Source organism: Lathyrus oleraceus, chromosome 5 (genome assembly GCF_024323335.1).
Source record: "Lathyrus oleraceus cultivar Zhongwan6 chromosome 5, CAAS_Psat_ZW6_1.0, whole genome shotgun sequence".
Classification (NCBI taxonomy): domain Eukaryota; kingdom Viridiplantae; phylum Streptophyta; class Magnoliopsida; order Fabales; family Fabaceae; genus Lathyrus; species Lathyrus oleraceus.
In genome coordinates this window covers 278,493,738-278,519,636 of record NC_066583.1, presented here as the reverse complement: position 1 = coordinate 278,519,636, position 25,899 = coordinate 278,493,738, and the positions used below count along the sequence as shown (strand labels likewise).

General features: G+C 34.9%; 2 protein-coding genes and 1 pseudogene across 14 annotated transcripts; 2 read left to right on the top strand and 1 right to left on the bottom strand.

The window, feature by feature from the left end:
• Positions 1–7,080: 7,080 nt before the first annotated feature.
• On the top strand, positions 7,081–13,718 carry LOC127083866 (uncharacterized). 5 transcript variants are annotated; one of them, XM_051024221.1, is made up of 7 exons: positions 7,081–7,320; positions 7,579–7,739; positions 9,063–9,175; positions 9,522–9,593; positions 11,791–11,993; positions 12,104–12,829; positions 12,931–13,718. In XM_051024221.1, exons 5-7 carry the CDS (start codon positions 11,889–11,891, stop codon positions 13,021–13,023), a joined length of 924 nt encoding a protein of 307 aa, XP_050880178.1. In that variant the 5' UTR covers positions 7,081–7,320; positions 7,579–7,739; positions 9,063–9,175; positions 9,522–9,593; positions 11,791–11,888; the 3' UTR covers positions 13,024–13,718. The 5 variants fall into 5 exon arrangements, 4 of the variants coding, with proteins under 4 accessions (XP_050880178.1, XP_050880180.1, XP_050880179.1 ...); XM_051024223.1 differs by lacking the exon at positions 7,579–7,739 and having other exon boundaries at positions 7,082–7,320; positions 12,911–13,718; XM_051024220.1 differs by lacking the exon at positions 7,579–7,739 and having other exon boundaries at positions 7,083–7,320.
• A 2,846-nt stretch (positions 13,719–16,564) lies between these two features.
• Positions 16,565–18,161, bottom strand: LOC127080194 (uncharacterized; annotated as a pseudogene).
• A 1,208-nt stretch (positions 18,162–19,369) lies between these two features.
• LOC127083864 (uncharacterized) lies at positions 19,370–25,603 on the top strand. 9 transcript variants are annotated; one of them, XM_051024212.1, is made up of 7 exons: positions 19,371–19,606; positions 19,865–20,025; positions 21,349–21,461; positions 21,808–21,879; positions 24,076–24,278; positions 24,389–25,114; positions 25,216–25,603. In XM_051024212.1, the coding sequence occupies exons 5-7, from the start codon at positions 24,174–24,176 to the stop codon at positions 25,306–25,308; spliced, it is 924 nt and encodes a 307-aa protein (XP_050880169.1). In that variant the 5' UTR covers positions 19,371–19,606; positions 19,865–20,025; positions 21,349–21,461; positions 21,808–21,879; positions 24,076–24,173; the 3' UTR covers positions 25,309–25,603. The 9 variants fall into 9 exon arrangements, 7 of the variants coding, with proteins under 7 accessions (XP_050880173.1, XP_050880174.1, XP_050880176.1 ...); XM_051024215.1 differs by having other exon boundaries at positions 21,342–21,461; XM_051024214.1 differs by having other exon boundaries at positions 19,858–20,025.
• Positions 25,604–25,899: the final 296 nt, after the last annotated feature.

Genomic DNA, 25,899 nt, shown 5'->3' with positions numbered 1-25,899 from the left:
TTTATGCGTAATTGAGAAATGATTCAATCATTTTCTCTATAAAATTAAACTTTTATTCTGATTGATATTTTAGACATTATACTATACTATGATATATAGATGATGCAAATTATAGGATGAATGTATCAATTTATTGATCTATAAACAAAATTGAGGATAACTTTACGCTAACAATTTTATGAATAAAATCTTATTATAAGTTTTAACGTATATACCCTATTTTTAAAAGTTGGATGTAAAATTGAAAATTATTTTATCTTCCATTAAAGTAGAGTATAAACTTTAGAATCCAAAAGAAAAATTAGCTATATCAAATCTCTATTATTATTCTCAATTAAAATATCAATTTATATAACATAAATAACCCATTTTCACAACCTTTAACCTCTCCAAAACGCACAGCACGACGACGGAATTTCACCAGAATCCATAACCGCACAACTCTCACCCAAACACCCGAAACCTATTCGCGCGAATCTTCCCCTTCTTCGCTCGTAATGGCTCGACGGTTCACCAACAAACGCCTAGTTCATCTTCTTAGAATCGCTCAAAAAAAGAACGCGCAAGTTCAGCCCAAGTAAATAGTGTCTGAATTTTGATAGGTAGCCAATTCCCAAAATACCCTTGGTTTCAAAAAAAAATCCAAAACTACCCCACTTTTAGAAGGAGTCGCCAATTGAATTGGAGACTCCTCTTAAAACTTGAATGGAGGCGCCAATTGGATTGGCTAGGGCGTGTGCCCTAGCCAATCCAATTGGCGCCCCTGTGTAGGTTTTAAGAGGAGTCGCCAATTCAATTGGAGACTCTTCCTAAAATGCAATTTTTGTGTTATAAATAGATGCGTTGTGTGAGTAAATGTTCCACATCTCACACAATCATTTGGCAATCATGTTTGGTGTTCGTCTCCGATACGGTAAGGTGATTTATGCGAGAGACGAACCTCAGCTGCTGATGCTGTTCTGGAACATCACTACGTTCGATCAACTGAAGCGGGAGTTGGTTCGTTGGTTAGATGGGAAAATACCAGAAGGGGAAAAAATTAGAAGTATTGAGAGACTTGATAGTATCTTTGGTTGGGTGCGAATGAAGACTGATAAGGATGCTAGGGAAATGATGTTCGGTCGAGACGATATCAATTTGATTGTTGTAACCAATTAGAAATATTTATGCTTTCAGATAGCTTATTTTGTACTGATGTTTGTTGTGAACCTCGTTGTAACAAAAACTTAATGATATATAATGATTGAAGGTTAAAGAAATACAATGTTACAAAAAGCTTAAGACCTAAATGATGCTCCTCAATTGGGACAGTTGTTCTTGTTGTGTCCTGGTTGACGACAAATACTACATAATCTTATCATTTTATCTGGAATCCATCTCTGTTCTGATACGTGTGCTGTTTGGCCTTCCTTTCTTCTTTCTACGCATCTCGTCATTGTACCAAACAATATCACCTTCATATGGAGGCCAGTAATCCTCCATTGGTAGTACTGAGAAGCTTTGATTATATACATTCATGATGGTGTTGGCCTTGTACACATAAGATAAATGGCTGTAAGCATCTTGACGAGTATAAGCACATGCTGCTATGACATGGGAGCAAGGTATGCAGAAGGCCTGGAATTTCCCACAATCGCACCAACTTCTGTTTAGTCTAACAGCGTAGGCTAAATTTGGTTTCTCCTCGTTGTGGTCCATTATTTCCTGGGCGCTGAAATTTTGCCTATGACGGTAAAAGACTGTTACATCGTGTGTGCTAGCTTTGATGCTCTCCTCTTTCATGACCTTCATGCAACACTCACTGAATACTTTCCCTGACATTAACATCGCACTCCATCTTTCACCTCTGGTTGTGAACATAGAAGCAACCTATAATAGGTTGATCTTACCAAGGCGGTTATCGGCAGATTTCGAATTCCTTTGAATACCCTGTTCATGCATTCCATAATGTTTGTTGTCATGTGGCCCCATCGACAACCTCTGTCAAATGCACTTGTCCACTGCTCTACCAGTGTGTTATTTAGCCATCCCCCTGCGTCTTCATTAGACAGTCTAATTTCATCACGAAAATATTGAAATGACGGCTAAGTTAGAAAATACCCAACATTCACCACCTTCTTGCGAAGATTCTTATCTTTTATAGCACACATGAAGTTTTGTGCAATGTGTATGATACAGTAGACATGGGTAGAAGGAGGATCATGCCATCCGTTGTCATGGTTGTTGTAGGCACTCTCAATGGCAGCATGTCTATCAGAAATCAAACAGAGATTGGCTTGTGGAGCCACATGCGTTCTGAGATGTCGAAGAAAGAAACCCCATCCACCAGCCGTTTCACCTTCAATAAGAGCAAAGGCAATGGGAAAGACATTGTTGTTGCCGTCTTGTTCAACCGCCATGAGTAAAGTACCCTTGTATTTTCCGTATAACTAAGGGCCATATATTTGAATAATAGGTTTGCAGAATGTGAAACCTTTGATGCACGGGTCAAATGCCCAAAAGAGACGGGGAAATATTCTATTACCTGTAGCTCAGGTTCCATCTGGCATCATCGCTGGCAATGTCTCCATAATTGCCACAGTTCCTGGGACATATGTTTTTAGTGCCCATAAAAACCATGGCAATTCCTTGTATGAATCCTCCCAGTTGCCGAAAACTTGTTCAACAACCTTTATCCTTGCAATCCAGGCTTTCTTGTAAGATGGAGTATAATTATATGTTGTTCTGATATGGGATATAATTATACTCACCTTCACTGATGGGTCTTTATTAACCAACGGCAGAATTTCTTGACATATCAACGTTGCGCTTAGTTTATGGTGATCTTGTTCAACGTTAGTTGCAATGCAACTGTGAGGTGGGTCTATTAAAGCGATCTCCCAAGAGTCGTTTTTCTTCTTGTAAGACGCAGCCAAACGAAACTTACAAAGCATGTTACGACATTCGATATCATACCTTCTAGAATCAGTGCGTTTCACTGTAAAGTCACCAGAGTTGTTCATGTGGAATTTTTTGATTGCCAGAACACGTTCTTCTTTGGTACGAAAAATGTCTCCCACCTTTAATTCGCCTTCTGATCTCGGATACGGATTATAGAAAACACTGTTGGATGTTTCATCATCGTGAAGATCCATATTTGTCATATGTTGAGGCGGATTGTAGACATGACTAGGAGGTATTGGTGGTGGTTGATCATCATCTTCATCGTCGTTGTTCAGCATGTGATCAACCTATATCTCGGTCTCCTCTTCTTCTTCATCAACGATGTCCACTTCTGCTTCTGCTTCTGGGTTGACATCATCTGACCATTGTTGATCATCTTCACCAGATTCATCCTGACCAGTTAGTTGAGATTGTTGAGATGATATACATGGTTGAAGAGTAATGTATAACTCAATACAGTTGCAGCCTGAATGTTCATGACTAACAAACATGTATTCAACATCTTCATCGTCTCGTACCTTAAGGGGGAAATACTTGCATTGACTATTCTAAAAAAATATTGGATTTTGATATGTGATCTTTGACACAATACCCGATCCTATACATGATTGTATTCCTTTTTTCAAATGCAAGAAGGTTGCGTTTCTCTTGATCGTGAGTCTAATGGTATCGGTGTTTCGAAAATAAAAACCATATAGCTCAGACTCGTATGTTTCACCGTTGCAGTGAACGTTGACACTGTATAATGATGAAGATGACATTGTGTAGATGAAAACTATTTTCTTACTACAGATGAATGTGAGTGAAGTGTCTTGGATATTGATAGTAAGACACTTAAATAGAGGAGTGAAGTGTCTTACATGCTAGCTAGTTCGAAGTGACTTGTCGCACATGCAAGCTACTCCAAAATGACGTGTCACACATGCAAGCTACTCCAAAATGATGTGTCAACCATGCAAGCTACTAAGAAGTGACACATTCAACATGCAAGGGACAAGACAGCCATGTGTCAGACATGCAAACACACACTCCAAATGAATTGGCGCCCCCACTCATTCCTTGCACATGGGCGCCAATTCAAGTGGAGACACCATGCATTCAGATCTTGAAACCAAGCAATCAGACCTAGGTCTTGCATGCATGTCCCTATTGGAGGCGCCAATTTGAATGACGACCCCTCTTAAAGGTTGTACATGGTCGCCAATTCAAGTGGAGACACCATGGAAGCACAACTTTTCATGCTCCCATCCATTTGCCTATAAATACATCCACTCCATCAACACTTCTTCCACACCATCACTCTCACTACTTCTTCTACAATTTCATCTCCAACAACTTCTTGTAGTTTCATCTACACCAACCCCCCGACAAAATGTCTATCTTCACAATGGGCGAATCACATAGAGGAACAGTTGCAAACATCGCAACATATGTAAGTTTTTTCTTTTGTTAACTTTTTATCTTTCATCTTCACCAACCCCCTTTTATTTTAACATACCAACTTAGTCAAGTTTTTTATTCTTTCTTTTATAGGATGTATCAAGGTTCCGAACTCGGGTCCACGAATATGTCCATATGGACCCGATGATTCAACCTTATGTTGAACTCACCGGTTTTGGTCATATAAGCAAGATTTTATCTTGGTCCATAGATAACAAATTCATTCTAGCTTTATGCGAAAGATGGAGACCAGAGACACACACATTTTGGTTCCCAACCGGTGAGTGTACCGTGACGTTAGAAGACGTCTACATGCTTTTGGGACTACCCATTGAAGGTAAGGTTGTTAATGGTAAAACCAACTATGCAAATTCAATTTGCATGGAGCTCTTAGAGACTGATTTGCTAGATGATAATGCAAGAGGTCAAGGTATACTACTCTCACGCCTTAAGTCGTACTATAATAGTTTAAACTTAGATGAGCATTCTACCGAAGATGCTCGAATAATAAAAACTAGTTGTTACATTATGATGTTAATTGGCTCGTTTTTATTTCCTGAAGGTAGTGGTTCTAGCATGCATATTATGTATTTACCTCTACTTAGACATGTAGATAGAATAAGAAGTTACAGTTGGGGATCTGCTTGTCTAGCCTATCTCTATAACTCATTGTGCAAAAACTCACACAAAGACACATCTACATTTTCTGGATGTGTTGTTTTGCTACAAGCATGAGGTTGGTCAAGACTACCGTCTCTAGCACCCGTCAATAACAACCCTTTCACATTTCTGTATGCACAAAAGTAAGTTGTTTAAATTGCTAATATTTTTTGACTTTTTGGTGTAGATGGTCTGCACGTGGTATGAGTTACAACAGATATCCAAGACATTGTATTACTCAGTATCGCAACCTGTTGGATCACCTTCGACCGGCAGACGTAAAGAAAATAACTTAATTATTTCGTTATATTTTGTTAACTTCTTCTACATTGACTATAATCCTATCTTCTTTCACATTTCAGTTCATTTGGTGTCCATACCTTAATTTGGATCATGAACATGAGGTCAACGCTGAAGACGCGACCGTATGGACTGCATGCACACCGATAATACGGTTCACAACTGTGGAGATGCACAACAGTGATCGTGTGAAGATGCAGTTTGGTATGCTCCAAAATATCCCAGGCCCCCCAACTAGCCTAGGAGAATGACATCTGCGCATAGTTAACGACCAATGGAACTTCAATCCATGGCAAAGCTTCGCAAGATCGGAATGTCGCAAATGGAAGCACCGTCATGACCATGTGTTAACTGGCGCAGTCATGCCAATTGAAGAAAAACCAAGTCGTACTTATATGGCTTGGTATAGATCGGTTGGTTTTCAGTTCATCGCCGATGATATGTACTTGTACGACCCACACCAGATGACTTACACACTTGACACCTCAACATCAAACCCCCAACAACAGTGTCAGACCGGATACACACAACCCCCTGTCCGTCAAACGTTCTGTTCAAAACATACAACCAAAACATTCCATACACCCAACCCCAATACCAAGAGCATACCCTATACCACCACCAACAAATTGACCATCAACCTGAGACTCAACATCGCTTCGCACCCACCCCATCACCCTACCAAAGTCGCCTAAGCCAGAACACCCAACGATCATTCAACACCAACCGCCCCTCCTCCTGCCGTAGCCAAGAAGCCCAAACCTCACAAAACCAAAACATCCAACAACTCTATCTCTACCAAACACCCCAACAACCTTTCCAACCTTTCTTCAACGCATCGTTCACACCCATGTCTCCCTTCAACCGTCTCGGTCACCCATCAATGAGTCAACCACATCCCAACTTCTCTGGCATGGGTCATGAGCTCAGCTATGGCGGTACCCCATCGATGCATACTGAAGACTATGCCGACTTGTCTGAATACCTCAACAGACCTTCTCCTGTAGTTGGTAGTGACGCTCCTGGCCCCTCAGATGATCAAACACCGGTACAAAATCGTCAACGTGGGTTAGGGCCACGGGTTAGGGTAGCTAGAGGATGTGGGACCGGAGGTCGGTTAGGTGATCCCGGTCATCACCATTAGGTTTCTTTGTGTAAACGGAAAATTTTATTAATATCAAGTGGTCCTATATCAAATTTATCTATCACGTATACCATTTACAAAAAAAAGCATTTTAGGAGGAGTCTCCAATTGAAATGGCGACTCCTCTTAAAACCTACACAGGGGCGCCAATTGGATTGGCTAGGGCACATGCCCTAGCCAATCCAATTGGCGCCTCCATTAAAGTTTTAAGAGGAGTCTCCAATTCAATTGGCGACTCCTCCTAAAATGGGGTAGTTTGTGATTTTTTTTGAAACCAGGGATATTTTGGGAATTTCCTTGAAAAAGTGAGTTATTTTTGTAAAAAAAATGATATTTTTGACATTATACTATGCTATGATATATAGATGATGCAAATTATAGGATGAATGTATGATCTATAAACAAAATTGAGGATAACATTAAGCTAGCAATTTTATGAATAAAATCTTATTATAAGTTTTAACTATATACCCTATTTTTTAAAAGTTGGATGTAAAATTGAAAATTATTTTATCTTCCATTAAAGTAGAGTATAAACTTTAGAATCCAAAAAAAATTAGCTATATCAAATCTCTATTACTATTCTCAATTAAGATATCAATTTATATAACATAAATAACCCATTTTCACAACCTTTAACCTCTCCAAAACGCACAGCACGACTCCAAAACCGCACAACTCTCACCCAAACACCGGAAACCTATTCGCGCGAATCTTCCCCTTCTTCGCTCGTAATGGCTCGACGGTTCACCGACAAACGCCTAGTTCATCTCCTTAGAATCTGACTACATCTTTATGGATGATATATTCATTTGCAAGTTTGACACAAATCGGTTAGTATTTTTCCATACCTTTCTATATATTGCTTGAATGTAAGATTGAATTTAGAGTTTCATTGTTTGCTTGAATTTAAATTAACCTATAGTGTTGAACTTGAATATCAGTTGCTTCATTGTTTTGGGTGCAATAGTTATTGGTGCAATAGTTAATAGTTATTTTCTAGAAAGTATTGCAGTATGCGATGTTAAGTTATGTTGTGCAGTAGTTATTGGTGCATAATAGGCTCTAACAATTTAATTTAAAGGATGTAGCAATATTGTTCACTAGCTGAAGAATCATCGTGTCGAGAATATGTCTACAATTCTTTGGAGAGTATACCGAGTGATCATCAAGATCAAAATGACTAGGCAGAGTGGTCATGACAGAAGAAGCGCAAAACAATTTTCCCGAAACCCACATGATTCTCGAGACGGTACATGATAAACATGTGTTTACAAATCCGTTTCAATAAAATGCTTGATACCTTCCTTCATTGTGGCTTAACAAAATTGAGCTCTTTTATTTTTTGAATTTGAGGGCTCCTTGTAGGGATTATCAACCTCTTTTTTATGTATAACCTCCTCTTTGAGCACATAATTCTTATCTTCATCCCTGTTATTGCGATACTATTTCACAATAGATTGAAGATGCGCATGATGTAAAAGTTATTGTTTGATCCGCTGCAAAAAAAGAACACGCAAGTTCAGCCCAAGTAAATAGTGTCTGAATTTTGATAGGTAGCTATAATGGTATAAAATTCTCTAGTGTATGCAGTTTATTTCTGCATTTTAGGAGCTATTTTCTCTGAGAAAAAAGATATAGGGTGACCTTCTGGGTCTACACTGCACCTATATCAGTCACTGATGCATGAGTTTTTACTATAAAAGTTTGTTTGAAATTAGGTAATGCAAACACGGGAGCTGTAATGATAGCTTCTTTCAATTTCACAAATGCAGCCTCTGTTGCTTGGTTCCATTCAAAGGACTAGCAATGCTTGTATAAAAGAATTTATAAACATTATTATAACTAGTAAGACCCAATAATCCTCTCAATTGCTTCATATTTTGAGATGTTTTCATGTCCAAAACAGCACGAACATTACTGTTGTTGTCCATAACCACACTAGCTTCTGACACTGTTTCTGAAATATTCAACTTTAGATATGCCCATGGAAATCAAGTGTTATCAATTGCAGATAGCAGTTTGTTAAAAAATTTCTTTGTAATAGTGTCGATATAGCCGCTATTCGACAATATTTTGTATTGAATAGCATATCTCAGAACAAGAGCGGTTTGTCCAAATTTATCTATGCTATAGAGGTATAATGTTATTATACCGGCTAGTTAAACAACATTAAATAAATCTAGATAAAATCAATCCTAATAAAAACAAAATTATATACAATAGCTTAATAGTAAAGGTCAAATCAGTGTATATCTAAACTAATTTCACAAACACTTCTGAGATTTGTGTTCCATACTAGTTTATGTGTTGTATTATATTTTTGCAGCGTTTTATAATTTTAAAACCTATTTTTATCGATGTTCGTTTGGGTCTTTATGTGTTTAGTGTCATATGTGTGCTTCTTAATATGCACTTGTCAATCAGATCTGTATGTTGTTACTATATACGAAAATGATATAGACCATTGTGCAAAGTACATTCATCTATGATTTTGTGCTTGAATGCTGAACATTGTTGTTTGCTTTTGGCGTCGACTTGAAGAACATGTCAGCTAACTTATTGTAGTGTGCAGCGCCGAACAGGAGGATTGGTTACATAAAAATTAGGAAGTGTTATGATGGTGTATCGCGGATGTGCTAATTCTTTATTTTGGCAAAGATTCATCTTGCTGTCCATTTGAAGGAGGTGTGTGACTTTCTACACTTTAGATATGGTATTCATTTCTTGTAGATGATTAAGTGAGCTCCCTCTGCATGGTTTATTATGCTAGTTATGTACTCACTTTTTTTGACAAAATACTAATAAAAGAGTTTTTATTACTAAACTCAAGTTTATAATGAAAAAAACGTTTAGATGGTAGGATTAAAAGCAAGAAAATTACTTGAATATGCAAAAACTTGTGCTTGGAGCAAGTCCATTGCATTGTACTACAAGTGAGTGTCATGTGTTAGTTAAATAAATGAGTGATGACACTTTGCGTGATAGAATACATTTTTCTTATTATCAATTGTAATAGAAGACAATAAAACAGGAAATGGAGATATAGTGAAACCTGTGAATCCATGGTGATTTCGACGACGGTGATGGTGGTGACAGACGAGAGGTAAGTTTCGATAAGAAAGGAACCTTAAATTTGTCTCTTATTCTATCTCTTGGAATTTACAACCTTATTACCTTTCAATGTGTTTTGAAAATCATTTATAAGTAGTTTTTGACTTTGATTACCTCCACTTACAACTTGTATGCTTTCATACCGAGTGTTAATAAAACTGTGTTAGAGCTCCTGGCGATAACATGGCAATACTAACCAACTTGGAAGTGTTCTTTCACATGTGGAGTAGAAGTGTCAAATATCAAAAGTTACTATAATAAAAGTAAAAGTCAACATTGAATTTCTGAAGTGAAGTAGATACACAAAACTGTTAATACTTCATTTAGACAAATTTAATTTTTTATTTGATCTCTCGAGTATTTAATATATATTTTTATTGGTGGCTTTCATATTCTGCTCCATATGTTTTTATAGTTTTTTGTACCTTACATGTTTACTTCAAGTTTTTGTAGTTTTTTCCTTTGGTATTTTCTAATATTTGAAGTGATTCAAACACTTTTTAAATTAATATTTTAATATATAATTGTTTAATTTATTATATGTTGAACATGTAGATATTGACCAACACCTCATAGATATGAAAAAGAGTCAATTGATCACATCTAACAATTTGACGCATGATTTTTTGGGAAAATGGTTGAAGTTAAATCTACAAGAACATCAAATGCAAATTGTTGAAGAGAAAAATCTACAAGAACACCAATTGCAAATGGTTGAAGAGAAAAATCTACAAAAACACCAAATGCAAATGAATGAAGAGAAAAAGAATCAAGAAAATAATGACAAAATGAAAGAGATTGAAAAAAACTTAAATATAGATATAGTTTTGTTTAATGAATGATTTGTTGGTACAAGTTGCATGGAAGTGATTGAGTTTTTTTTTACAAATAGATATGACTTTAGTTTGATGTATGACTTGTATGAGATACATGAAGATGATATAATTTGTTTGTTTTTGTTAGTTTTTTTGTTTATCCAATGTCTAGGAATCTCTACAAAATATTGGTTAAACAAATTTCTAAAAATTAATTTTTAAAAATTGATATTTTTTACCTCCGTAGTATCTAAAATAGTGTAAACTCATTTAAATTTAATATATGTATGTGACCGTTTACACCCATTTAAATTTAAATAGGATGTAAATATCTTAAAATTCAATGTAAATATCTAGTAATTTACACTTGTTTTTATCTAAAATAGGATGTAATATACTCTCTTTTTACATCCGTTATATCTAAAATAGAGTGTAAATTTGTTTAAATTTAATGTATATACGTGACAGTTTACATCCATTTTATGTAAACTAGAGTGTGATATATCCTATTTTTACACCCGTTTTAAAGCCGGTGCAAATTTGTCATACATATCTCAACCGATGAATTTAGACTCGATCATAACGGGTATCTTTAAATGCACAAGTACCCTCACTCCCAACATTGAGTCAAAAATAAATAAATAATGGTCTTTCAAATGCAATTTAAGGCAGGCACCAAGTATCTTTACCGTATTAGTTGACACAATTAAAACGTGGGTATAACTTCACTACCCCATAAGTGATCACTATCATTTTATTTTTCCAAGAACTCAAATACCAATTGCACAAGAATTGACATTAAAAACGTTGTTAAAATCCATCGTCGTATCAGAATTGCTTGGAACTGTCAACAGAAACATTTTTATCAGCATTGCTTGGAACTGTCAACAGAAACATTTTTATCAGCGTTTTAAATTTCAAACTCCCAACTTCTTCATAGCCAACTTCTCTCTTCCATGGCTAATGACAAAACAGATGAGCCAGTGTTGTTGAAGCTTCTCGTAGACACAGAAACAGACAAAGTTGTATTTGCTGAAGCAGGAAAAGACTTTGTTGATGTTCTATGTAGCTTCTTAACATTACCATTAGGAACCATTGCAAGACTTATTCAGAAGGATTCAAACATGGGACCTGTCAAAGTTGGCTGTCTTAACTCACTCTATCAAAGTGTGGCCGATCTTAGCAAAAGATATTTCTTAACAAAGACACATAAAAAAATGTTATTGCAACCAATAAACTCTTCAGAAGATTATTGCAACTCTCTCACACTTAACATTGATGATACTCCTCCGGCTACGTACTTCTTATGTACTATAGTTGATGATAACTGCTGCGGTAATGGTTTATATACTTCCTCTGATAATAATTGTGCAGGTGGGAATCCTTTGACTCATTTAGTTTCCCTCAAACATTTCCACAAAGGATTTGTTACAAGTAGTGCTTCTTTTGTTATTACCGATGATTTGATCGTCATGCCAAACTCCAAGCATGTTACAAGCTTTGGTTTACTTCAAAACTGTGGAATAAAAACCACAAGTTCCTTAAAGGAAATGACGTTTGAAGTCACTAAGGAAAAGGTTTATATATATTTATTTTTGTATTCACGAAATCATAGTTTTGTTGTTGTTTGCCCTACACAAATACTGCAGATTTTCATGCTCTATTGATTTGTGTTTTGTATATATAGGTGCTGGATCTTTTGAGGTGCGCTTTGATTTCCAAGTCACCTTTAACAGATACGTTTTTGCGAAATGAACCATCCGTTGAAGAGTCGTCAAAGATTTTGAACTATGATGCTGAAGATAATGCTGATATCCAGATAAGTGTAAAGCTAGTTATAAGAAAATCAGATGGCAAGGTATTGTATGCTCAAGGGGAAGAAGATTTTGTTGATATGCTATTAACTTTTCTCCCATTTCCCTTGGGAGGAGTTGTAAGTAAGATAAGAGAAAATTGTTCTTTGGGAAGTATTGATAAATTGTACAAGAGCATTGTTGTTTTAGAAGAAAACAAGTATTTTAAGTCAACAAAAGCCAAGAAAAGGCTTGTTGATCCTCAAGTTGCATCGCAATTCAAACTAAGCAATAAGATATTACCTCTTCAGCCGGATATGGAGTATTATTGTTATTATGATGGCAAAAGTTTCAAAGACAGTATTATTGATAATCAATTTTTCATAAGTGATGAATATAGGAAAGATGAGAAAAACTGTAAAAATATGTTTCTACTCGATAATCTCAAAGCATGGAGAGGAAGCCGAGAAGGTTATGTGAAGGAATTGAAAATGTATGTGGCTACCGATGACTTGATCGTTGCACAATCGTCTCCGATTTCATCTTTAAATTTAATTGACAGTTCGGAAACTTCTTTTGATGACTTGAAGGAAGAGGTTGTCACCATTGGCCTTAAGGAGGTAAGATTGACTAAAACTTTATGGATTTTTCATCTTCACCTTTTTGTACTTCTAGTATTGGTTTACTTGGTGATTATTTAGCATTTTCTGTTTTGTTGCAGTGTCTTAGCATATTGATGGCTGCATTGACTTCTACATCTGCTCTAACAAATGGTTTAGCTCACTTGTTAACTGAAGTTAAGGAGGAGAAATAAGAATTAATTTTACTTCTAACAGACAACATTTTCAGGAATACTATTTTGTGGTTGTTTCATTTTTTCAGGTGGTTTTAACAAAATAAGGGAGGTTTCTCAAAGGTTTTAAGTGTGTGGTTTTGCCTTTGTAATTCAAAAAATTCTCTTGTGCCTTTACAAGACGTAGGTCACTGACAGACACGACCTTGAGAGTTCTCACATTTCTTTTTTGTCAAAATTTTGAAATTTCAAATCTTGGCATTATTATCTTTGACTATAGCATCACACATGAACTTTGGATCTTGTATTTTGATGAGACTTGAGATGTTTTCAAATTGATTACCATCATCGAAGAATTGAGAGACCAAATCACAGAAGAACCTTGAAATAAAAGTCTTCACTTAAACATCGTTGGATTGCAAAGGCATCAAAAGTGCACAGGAAATGCTTCTAAGTTCAAATAATGGAGCATGAGAGCTGGATCAAGGAAATTACAATATATACATTGTACTAAAGAAATACCATGTAGTTGGCATTTCCTACTCTTTTACTATTCCTTTTATCAAGTTTCTTTATGTACTCCTTTCTTGATATGTTGGGATATAAGAGCATGAAGACTAGCAAGATATGTGAGATTCAGTTTCCCCCATTTTGTTGCAGAGATGTATATTGTTACTGATTTTGGTTTTGTTTGAATCAACAAATCTTTTGGTTAAGTGTTCTGATTGAATTAGTAGTATGTGTTTTATTTAATGATAATCACTTCCCAATATTCTATCTTGATGATTTATGAAACCTTAAAATTCATAAGCTAACTTGGTAAACAAGAGAGACAGAGAAAAGAAGATTTATTCAATTCTCTCTTCATATATGCATATCCTATACATCTGCTTGTCTACCAAGTCAACAACCAATGAGTAGCTTAGAAGTAAATCATAGAAATTGAAATATATAACATATTATATAAATAAACACCTTGGTATAAATATAACTATGCAATGTTTACATATTTTGTTGGATGGTTACTTATACTAGAAGGTAAAATGAAAGTTAAAAGAAAACCTTGCTTAAGCCTTTAAAACTGCATGGTTCAAAACTTTTGAAGCAAAATTTTGATGTAATTGTTGATATAGTCTGAAACATCATCGCCTTTTTAGCTATATCATAAACTCCAAGAAAAGTTGTATCATTGCAAACCTCGACCCTGCAATGATCTTCCATTTTTGCATTTGACTAAACCAAAGCCATGGAGAATTTGCCATCGGCATAAGCAATAAGCGAGTTATAACTCTGTCCTCCGTAGTCAATGAACCAACAACTTAAAATGTTAGTAATGCACTGTTTCAGGAAAAAACCACCAAATCTGTCTTCTACTTAGCAAGAGGCTCTCAAACATGTCCTTTAGATTAGGAATATTATCTCGTGGACCGGTGTTAACAATTCTCGCAGCAAACTCATTTATCATTTGAGCACCATGTATGCAGTTCCTTTTTAATATCCAAATTTTCACAATTGTAAACTCTGGCCATTTGCTTCACACACACACAATCTTTTAAAAGGACCAAGCACAGTATATCAAATTTATTTCAATTTGTTTTATGACAATGAGTGTTATATATGTCAAATTGCATGTAATAAAACTAATCATTTCCAGAAAAATCGTTATTTATTTAATAGAGACAACAAAGATTATAAACATTGCCACAGTTACAACGAAGCTGAGTAAATGAACAAATTGTATATTTTCAATATCATACATTCATATTATTATTATTATTATTATAGAAATGCTTAAACTCCGAAGGTGTATCAACTGATCTCAGGCCTCACACTGCTTGGCTTATTGTCGAAAAAGACAACTATCACAGTGATATCATTGTGATAGACAGGCCTAGATCTCTGAGGTTGCACACCCCAACAGCCATCAAGGTGTTCTCCCTTAGGAATCTCAACAATGTTGCTATACTTAGTTTTCTTTTTCCTAGCCCCCTTCTCTATAGCAATTACTGCTAGTATTTTCGCGATATCATCCCGAGGACTGCTGTTAACAATTTCAGCAGCATAATGTTTGTGATTAATTTCCAAAATCCACTGGATCCAAATATAATGAAGCTGTTAGTGTCTTTAAGCACTTTTGAATAAAATCTGTGTCACTAGTAAGCCAGGGATTACAGAGATTGAGTTCTTGGAGTAAAGGAAAACAATCAGCGATCAAGAATAAATTCTTCCGGTTGAAATGACACATTTGGTAAAAAGTGAGGGATGTCATATTTTTCATAGTTTTGGACAAAGCTATCAAGCCATTTGCAGGAATCTGAATGGGTCTGAATATGCGTGTGGGGCACAGACAGAGCGACTTGATGTCTAAAGGGAAAGTGGAGATTAGGGTTAGAAGAGCGTTCACTTCTTCTATAGTTTTGGGTACGATAGTGAGGTTGAGCGAGCTGAGATTAGGGAAGCGGTGGAAGAGGCGAGGAAGGAAAGGAATGGTTTTCATCCGTGATTGTGAACAAGAATCGTATACGGTTGGTGATGTACAGAAACTGTTTGGAGACGAGGGAGAGTGACATGAAACTGCGGTTGTCGCCGTGGAGGTATTTGAAGGTGCACTCCAATAATTCCTCCGGTAAACATGAACATATTTCTTCCGCCGCCGCCATTGTTACATATAATGAGTATAATTCATTCACTTGTTAACTCGCGATATATATGGAATGTTTATTTGCTTCCTTTCTCCTCATGTGCTGCCTATGATTTTTTTTAAAATTAAAACACTGCTAGGCCCAACAAAAAATAATTGTATCCCTATTTTATGGTTTTTTTAATTTAAAATTATTGGTAATTGACCCTTAGAATTAAAATCATATTGATTTTTTATTCTCTTAATTTTGTTTTACTTTTACATGAATCTTTAGGGATTTTTTTTTATATTTTATTTAGGTCGACAAATTTAAAGTAAATAAATTGAGTTATAAATCTTGAAACTATTATTTTTTATGTTTGAAAATGAAGGAAAATGAAAATATCAATAAAATCTTTAAAAAACAAAAGAAAATGAACATATTTTCGTCGCCGCCATTGTTACAGATAATGAGTCTGATTCATTCACTTGTTTACTCGCGTTATATATGATATGCTTATTTGCTCCCTCCCTCCTCATGCGCTGCCTATGCTTTTTTAAAAAATATTAAAACACTGCTAGGCCCAACAAAAATTTACTAGAGGTTTCATTCTATTGATTGGATGTTTTAAGACTAAACAAGGGCATTTTTCCATTCCACCTATTATGTAACACAAATTTTTGAAGATCACAATTAAGCTGGAGGCCAGTGGATACGCATGCCAATGTTTTACATATCATAGACTTCTAGTCTTTTTCCACCTTCCTGAATTTGAACACTCAAAGTTGGAGGGTTATCCATGCCTAATGCCTCAAAGTTAAATTCTGATCTCACAACATCTTGAGGAGCAAAAATGTCAGAGATTGAGGCCTGTACATCCTTATTAACAAAGTTAAGTTGATTAGAATATCGACCTTGAGGAGCAAAAAGAAAATAATTAGTCATTTCTTCACCTTAACTGTTCTTATAAACTGGTTGAGACCATTTGTTAAAGCAGATTTTGAGATTAACGAAGCTTTTAAAATGCTGAGACCCTACAACATGTAAGGAAAAAGTCAGTCAAATGTTACCAAATAAAAAATAAGTTATGGTATGAACATATCCATACCTCATTGACGCCGATTTTGATAACTCTTTCCTCCAAATCAGATAGAGGGATTTTAGATTTTTTTAGATATGACATAGTAGAAATGGTAGACATCGGAGTGACAAACAAGTCATCAGTCACCATGTACATTGACGGTCCTTTGGCAAATGACGATTTTGCAGTAGATGACTTGGGATCAATTTAAATCGTACAAATTTTTCTTCACGAGTCTATTATAGTTTAAATACACTATTTCTTTTGTAAGCTCAGTAACATATCTCTGATATCTGTGGTTATAGTAACTATGACAATAATTCATAGGTAAGGAAGTTGCATCAATTGACAATATCTGGTTGTTGAGCTCATATTGCGTTGCAATGAGAGGCTTGGTGAGTTTGTCTTTGAGTCCCTCTGACACTAAAAACATATCTGAACTCAACTCAGATAAGCCCTTATATAAGTTATCAACGCAACTTAAAGAAGAGAATCCTTGAAGCATATGCAACACTCCTCCTAAGGGAAAGGTAAGAAGACTAAAAACGAAGTCAATAAAATCATCCTCAGCTTCAACAAACAGAATTTGTTCGTTTGATTTTCTTAGTGTAACTTTCACAGACATCTGCCTAGCCTCATCCGAAGGCATGTCTCCAATCAGAATGTTTTTTAGGTTCGAGTTATCAAAGGATTGGTTCTTACAAATAAAATCAGTCAAAGGGGCCTTTGAGATTAATGATAACTTGAGAAGATCAACTACCTATACAAAATAAATATACACAATTTGAGAAAATAATTAAATATTTAAAGATGAAATATGGAAGTTGAACAAAAAAACATGCCTCTTTCTTGTTGATAGTAACAGTTTGTTCTTCGATTGCATCCACACTATCGACTCCAAGCTTTTGAAGTAGTTGAAGACTTGCTCCGAAAACATTAGGCATCACATAAAGATCGTCACAAATGATAAAAGTTGCATTCTCCTTTACAAAACCATCTTCTAGATTTAAACAATTAGGGAATACTTCCATGCTCAATATTTCCCCACAATAGCATATTTGATTCTTGAATGTGCTCAAAAGGCAACCACTATTTCTTCGACAATCCCGATTCAGGCACAGAAAGTATTGCATGGGTTCTGTATCGTCTATATTCAGTTTTAGCTTGTGGCAATAAGGTTCCATAGAGTTTCTAGGATTGAGTAGCATTTCTTTGCAAGTTTGATTCGTCAGATATTGTTGATCAAGATCAGACACACTTTGATGCAATGAGCTAATGCTGCCGAATTTAACTGGTTCAATGTTAGACTTTTTAGCTACGAGTCTAGCAATAGTCCCTAAAGGCAAAGTTAAGAAGCTGAAGAGAACATCAATAAAATCCTTCCCAGCCTCAGCATACACAACTCTATTTCTTTCTTTATCAACCAAAACTCTCAGATGAACATTGTCAACTTCCATAGAAGCCAGTCCATGGTATATCAATGTAAGAACACGCGAGATAGTGAAATATGAAAGATGCTTATGAAGAGTTTTTCTTTTTAGATGGTCTCCACGTGGTATGAGTTACAACAGATGTCCAAGACACTGTATTACTCAGTATCGCAACCTGTTGGATCACCTTCGACCGACAGACGTAATGAAAATAACTTAATTATTTCGTTATATTTTGTTAACTTCTTCTACATTGACTATAATCCTATCTTCTTTCACATTTCAGTTCATTTGGCGTCCATACCTTAATTTGGATCATGATCATGAGGTCAACGCTGAAGACGCGACCGTATGGACTGCATACCTCAATGAGTCAACCACATCCCAACTTCTCTGGCATGGGTCATGAGCTCAGCTACGACGGTACCCCATCGATGCATACTGAAGACTATGCCGACTTGTCTGAATACCTCAACAGACCTTCTCCTGTAGTTGATAGTGACGCTCCTGCCCCCTCAGATGATCAAACACCGGTACAGAATCGTCAACGTGGGTTAGGGCCACGGGTTAGGGTAGCTAGAGGATGTGGGACCGGAGGTCGGTTAGGTGATCCCGGTCATCACCATTAGGTTTCTTTGTGTAAACGGAAAATTTTATTAATATCAAGTGGTCCTATATCAAATTTATATATCACGTATACCATTTACAAAAAAAAAGCATTTTAGGAGGAGTCTCCCATTGAAATGATGACTCCTCTTAAAACTACACAGGGGCGCCAATTGGATTGGCTAGGACACATGCCCTAGCCAATCCAATTGGCGCCTCCATTAAAGTTTTAAGAGGAGTCTCCAATTCAATTGACGACTCCTCCTAAAGTGGGGTAGTTTGAGATTTTTTTTGAAACCAGAGATATTTTGGGAATTTTCTTAAAAAGATGAGTTATTTTTATAAAAAATATGATATTTTAGACATTATACTATGCTATGATATATAGATGATGCAAATTATAGGATGAATGTATCAATTTATTGATCTATAAACAAAATTGAGGATAACATTAAGCTAACAATTTTATGAATAAAATCTTATTATAAGTTTTAACGTATATAGCCTATTTTTAAAAGTTGGATGTAAAATTGAAAATTATTTTATCTTCCATTAAAGTAGAGTATAAACTTTAGAATCCAAAAAAAAATTAGCTATATCAAATCTCTATTACTATTCTCAATTAAAATATCAATTTATATAACATAAATAACCCATTTTCACAACCTTTAACCTCTCCAAAACGCACAGCACGACGAAGGAATTTCACCAGAATCCAGAACCGCACAACTCTCACCCAAACACCCGAAACCCCTTCTTCGCTCGTAATGGCTCGACGGTTCACCGACAAACGCCTAGTTCATCTCCTTAGAATCTGACTACATCTTTATGGATGATATATTCATTTGCAAGTTTGACACAAATCGGTTAGTATTTTTCCATACCTTTCTATATATTGCTTGAATGTAAGATTGAATTTAGAGTTTCATTGTTTGCTTGAATGTAAATTAACCTATAGTGTTGAACTTGAATATCAGTTGCTTCATTGTTTTGGGTGCAATAGTTATTGGTGCAATAGTTAATAGTTATTTTCTAGAAAGTATTGCAGTATGCGATGTTAAGTTATGTTGTGCAGTAGTTATTGGTGCATAATAGGCTCTAACAATTTAATTTAAAGGATGCAGCAATATTGTTCACTAGCTGAAGAATCATCGTGTCGAGAATATGTCTACAATTCTTTGGAGAGTATACCGAGTGATCATCAAGATCAAAATGACTAGGCAGAGTGGTCATGACAGAAGAAGCGCAAAACAATTTTCCCGAAACCCACATGATTCTCGAGACGGTACATAATAAACATGTGTTTACAAATCCGTTTCAATAAAATGCTTGATACCTTCCTTCATTGTGGCTTAACAAAATTGAGCTCTTTTATTTTTTGAATTTGAGGGCTCCTTGTAGGGATTATCAACCTCTTTTTTATGTATAACCTCCTCTTTGAGCACATAATTCTTATCTTCATCCCTGTTATTGCGATACTATTTCACAATAGATTGAAGATGCGCATGATGTAAAAGTTATTGTTTGATCCGCTGCAAAAAAAGAACACGCAAGTTCAGCCCAAGTAAATAGTGTCTGAATTTTGATAGGTAGCTATAATGGTATAAAATTCTCTAGTGTATGCAGTTTATTTCTGCATTTTAGGAGCTATTTTCTCTGAGAAAAAAGATATAGGGTGACCTTCTGGGTCTACACTGCACCTATATCAGTCACTGATGCATGAGTTTTTACTATAAAAGTTTGTTTGAAATTAGGTAATGCAAACACGGGAGCTGTAATGATAGCTTCTTTCAATTTCACAAATGCAGCCTCTGTTGCTTGGTTCCATTCAAAGGACTAGCAATGCTTGTATAAAAGAATTTATAAACATTATTATAACTAGTAAGACCCAATAATCCTCTCAATTGCTTCATATTTTGAGATGTTTTCATGTCCAAAACAGCACGAACATTACTGTTGTTGTCCATAACCACACTAGCTTCTGACACTGTTTCTGAAATATTCAACTTTAGATATGCCCATGGAAATCAAGTGTTATCAATTGCAGATAGCAGTTTGTTAAAAAATTTCTTTGTAATAGTGTCGATATAGCCGCTATTCGACAATATTTTGTATTGAATAGCATATCTCAGAACAAGAGCGGTTTGTCCAAATTTATCTATGCTATAGAGGTATAATGTTATTATACCGGCTAGTTAAACAACATTAAATAAATCTAGATAAAATCAATCCTAATAAAAACAAAATTATATACAATAGCTTAATAGTAAAGGTCAAATCAGTGTATATCTAAACTAATTTCACAAACACTTCTGAGATTTGTGTTCCATACTAGTTTATGTGTTGTATTATATTTTTGCAGCGTTTTATAATTTTAAAACCTATTTTTATCGATGTTCGTTTGGGTCTTTATGTGTTTAGTGTCATATGTGTGCTTCTTAATATGCACTTGTCAATCAGATCTGTATGTTGTTACTATATACGAAAATGATATAGACCATTGTGCAAAGTACATTCATCTATGATTTTGTGCTTGAATGCTGAACATTGTTGTTTGCTTTTGGCGTCGACTTGAAGAACATGTCAGCTAACTTATTGTAGTGTGCAGCGCCGAACAGGAGGATTGGTTACATAAAAATTAGGAAGTGTTATGATGGTGTATCGCGGATGTGCTAATTCTTTATTTTGGCAAAGATTCATCTTGCTGTCCATTTGAAGGAGGTGTGTGACTTTCTACACTTTAGATATGGTATTCATTTCTTGTAGATGATTAAGTGAGCTCCCTCTGCATGGTTTATTATGCTAGTTATGTACTCACTTTTTTTGACAAAATACTAATAAAAGAGTTTTTATTACTAAACTCAAGTTTATAATGAAAAAAACGTTTAGATGGTAGGATTAAAAGCAAGAAAATTACTTGAATATGCAAAAACTTGTGCTTGGAGCAAGTCCATTGCATTGTACTACAAGTGAGTGTCATGTGTTAGTTAAATAAATGAGTGATGACACTTTGCGTGATAGAATACATTTTTCTTATTATCAATTGTAATAGAAGACAATAAAACAGGAAATGGAGATATAGTGAAACCTGTGAATCCATGGTGATTTCGACGACGGTGATGGTGGTGACAGACGAGAGGTAAGTTTCGATAAGAAAGGAACCTTAAATTTGTCTCTTATTCTATCTCTTGGAATTTACAACCTTATTACCTTTCAATGTGTTTTGAAAATCATTTATAAGTAGTTTTTGACTTTGATTACCTCCACTTACAACTTGTATGCTTTCATACCGAGTGTTAATAAAACTGTGTTAGAGCTCCTGGCGATAACATGGCAATACTAACCAACTTGGAAGTGTTCTTTCACACGTGGAGTAGAAGTGTCAAATATCAAAAGTTACTATAATAAAAGTAAAAGTCAACATTGAATTTCTGAAGTGAAGTAGATACACAAAACTGTTAATACTTCATTTAGACAAATTTAATTTTTTATTTGATCTCTCGAGTATTTAATATATATTTTTATTGGTGGCTTTCATATTCTGCTCCATATGTTTTTATAGTTTTTTGTACCTTACATGTTTACTTCAAGTTTTTGTAGTTTTTTCCTTTGGTATTTTCTAATATTTGAAGTGATTCAAACACTTTTTAAATTAATATTTTAATATATAATTGTTTAATTTATTATATGTTGAACATGTAGATATTGACCAACACCTCATAGATATGAAAAAGAGTCAATTGATCACATCTAACAATTTGACGCATGATTTTTTGGGAAAATGGTTGAAGTTAAATCTACAAGAACATCAAATGCAAATTGTTGAAGAGAAAAATCTACAAGAACACCAATTGCAAATGGTTGAAGAGAAAAATCTACAAAAACACCAAATGCAAATGAATGAAGAGAAAAAGAATCAAGAAAATAATGACAAAATGAAAGAGATTGAAAAAAACTTAAATATAGATATAGTTTTGTTTAATGAATGATTTGTTGGTACAAGTTGCATGGAAGTGATTGAGTTTTTTTTACAAATAGATATGACTTTAGTTTGATGTATGACTTGTATGAGATACATGAAGATGATATAATTTGTTTGTTTTTGTTAGTTTTTTTGTTTATCCAATGTCTAGGAATCTCTACAAAATATTGGTTAAACAAATTTCTAAAAATTAATTTTTAAAAATTGATATTTTTTACCTCCGTAGTATCTAAAATAGTGTAAACTCATTTAAATTTAATATATGTATGTGACCGTTTACACCCATTTAAATTTAAATAGGATGTAAATATCTTAAAATTCAATGTAAATATCTAGTAATTTACACTTGTTTTTATCTAAAATAGGATGTAATATACTCTCTTTTTACATCCGTTATATCTAAAATAGAGTGTAAATTTGTTTAAATTTAATGTATATACGTGACAGTTTACATCCATTTTATGTAAACTAGAGTGTGATATATCCTATTTTTACACCCGTTTTAAAGCCGGTGCAAATTTGTCATACATATCTCAACCGATGAATTTAGACTCGATCATAACGGGTATCTTTAAATGCACAAGTACCCTCACTCCCAACATTGAGTCAAAAATAAATAAATAATGGTCTTTCAAATGCAATTTAAGGCAGGCACCAAGTATCTTTACCGTATTAGTTGACACAATTAAAACGTGGGTATAACTTCACTACCCCATAAGTGATCACTATCATTTTATTTTTCCAAGAACTCAAATACCAATTGCACAAGAATTGACATTAAAAACGTTGTTAAAATCCATCGTCGTATCAGAATTGCTTGGAACTGTCAACAGAAACATTTTTATCAGCATTGCTTGGAACTGTCAACAGAAACATTTTTATCAGCGTTTTAAATTTCAAACTCCCAACTTCTTCATAGCCAACTTCTCTCTTCCATGGCTAATGACAAAACAGATGAGCCAGTGTTGTTGAAGCTTCTCGTAGACACAGAAACAGACAAAGTTGTATTTGCTGAAGCAGGAAAAGACTTTGTTGATGTTCTATGTAGCTTCTTAACATTACCATTAGGAACCATTGCAAGACTTATTCAGAAGGATTCAAACATGGGACCTGTCAAAGTTGGCTGTCTTAACTCACTCTATCAAAGTGTGGCCGATCTTAGCAAAAGATATTTCTTAACAAAGACACATAAAAAAATGTTATTGCAACCAATAAACTCTTCAGAAGATTATTGCAACTCTCTCACACTTAACATTGATGATACTCCTCCGGCTACGTACTTCTTATGTACTATAGTTGATGATAACTGCTGCGGTAATGGTTTATATACTTCCTCTGATAATAATTGTGCAGGTGGGAATCCTTTGACTCATTTAGTTTCCCTCAAACATTTCCACAAAGGATTTGTTACAAGTAGTGCTTCTTTTGTTATTACCGATGATTTGATCGTCATGCCAAACTCCAAGCATGTTACAAGCTTTGGTTTACTTCAAAACTGTGGAATAAAAACCACAAGTTCCTTAAAGGAAATGACGTTTGAAGTCACTAAGGAAAAGGTTTATATATATTTATTTTTGTATTCACGAAATCATAGTTTTGTTGTTGTTTGCCCTACACAAATACTGCAGATTTTCATGCTCTATTGATTTGTGTTTTGTATATATAGGTGCTGGATCTTTTGAGGTGCGCTTTGATTTCCAAGTCACCTTTAACAGATACGTTTTTGCGAAATGAACCATCCGTTGAAGAGTCGTCAAAGATTTTGAACTATGATGCTGAAGATAATGCTGATATCCAGATAAGTGTAAAGCTAGTTATAAGAAAATCAGATGGCAAGGTATTGTATGCTCAAGGGGAAGAAGATTTTGTTGATATGCTATTAACTTTTCTCCCATTTCCCTTGGGAGGAGTTGTAAGTAAGATAAGAGAAAATTGTTCTTTGGGAAGTATTGATAAATTGTACAAGAGCATTGTTGTTTTAGAAGAAAACAAGTATTTTAAGTCAACAAAAGCCAAGAAAAGGCTTGTTGATCCTCAAGTTGCATCGCAATTCAAACTAAGCAATAAGATATTACCTCTTCAGCCGGATATGGAGTATTATTGTTATTATGATGGCAAAAGTTTCAAAGACAGTATTATTGATAATCAATTTTTCATAAGTGATGAATATAGGAAAGATGAGAAAAACTGTAAAAATATGTTTCTACTCGATAATCTCAAAGCATGGAGAGGAAGCCGAGAAGGTTATGTGAAGGAATTGAAAATGTATGTGGCTACCGATGACTTGATCGTTGCACAATCGTCTCCGATTTCATCTTTAAATTTAATTGACAGTTCGGAAACTTCTTTTGATGACTTGAAGGAAGAGGTTGTCACCATTGGCCTTAAGGAGGTAAGATTGACTAAAACTTTATGGATTTTTCATCTTCACCTTTTTGTACTTCTAGTATTGGTTTACTTGGTGATTATTTAGCATTTTCTGTTTTGTTGCAGTGTCTTAGCATATTGATGGCTGCATTGACTTCTACATCTGCTCTAACAAATGGTTTAGCTCACTTGTTAACTGAAGTTAAGGAGGAGAAATAAGAATTAATTTTACTTCTAACAGACAACATTTTCAGGAATACTATTTTGTGGTTGTTTCATTTTTTCAGGTGGTTTTAACAAAATAAGGGAGGTTTCTCAAAGGTTTTAAGTGTGTGGTTTTGCCTTTGTAATTCAAAAAATTCTCTTGTGCCTTTACAAGACGTAGGTCACTGACAGACACGACCTTGAGAGTTCTCACATTTCTTTTTTGTCAAAATTTTGAAATTTCAAATCTTGGCATTATTATCTTTGACTATAGCATCACACATGAACTTTGGATCTTGTATTTTGATGAGACTTGAGATGTTTTCAAATTGATTACCATCATCGAAGAATTGAGAGACCAAATCACAGAAGAACCTTAAAATAAAAGTCTTCACTTAAACATCGTTGGATTGCAAAGGCAGAATATGATGAATCTAGGCCATCAAAAGTGCACAGGAAATGCTTCTAAGTTCAAATAAGGGAGCATGAGAGCTGGATCAAGGAAATTACAATATATACATTGTACTAAAGAAATACCATGTAGTTGGCATTTCCTACTCTTTTACTATTCCTTTTATCAAGTTTCTTTATGTTCTCCTTTCTTGA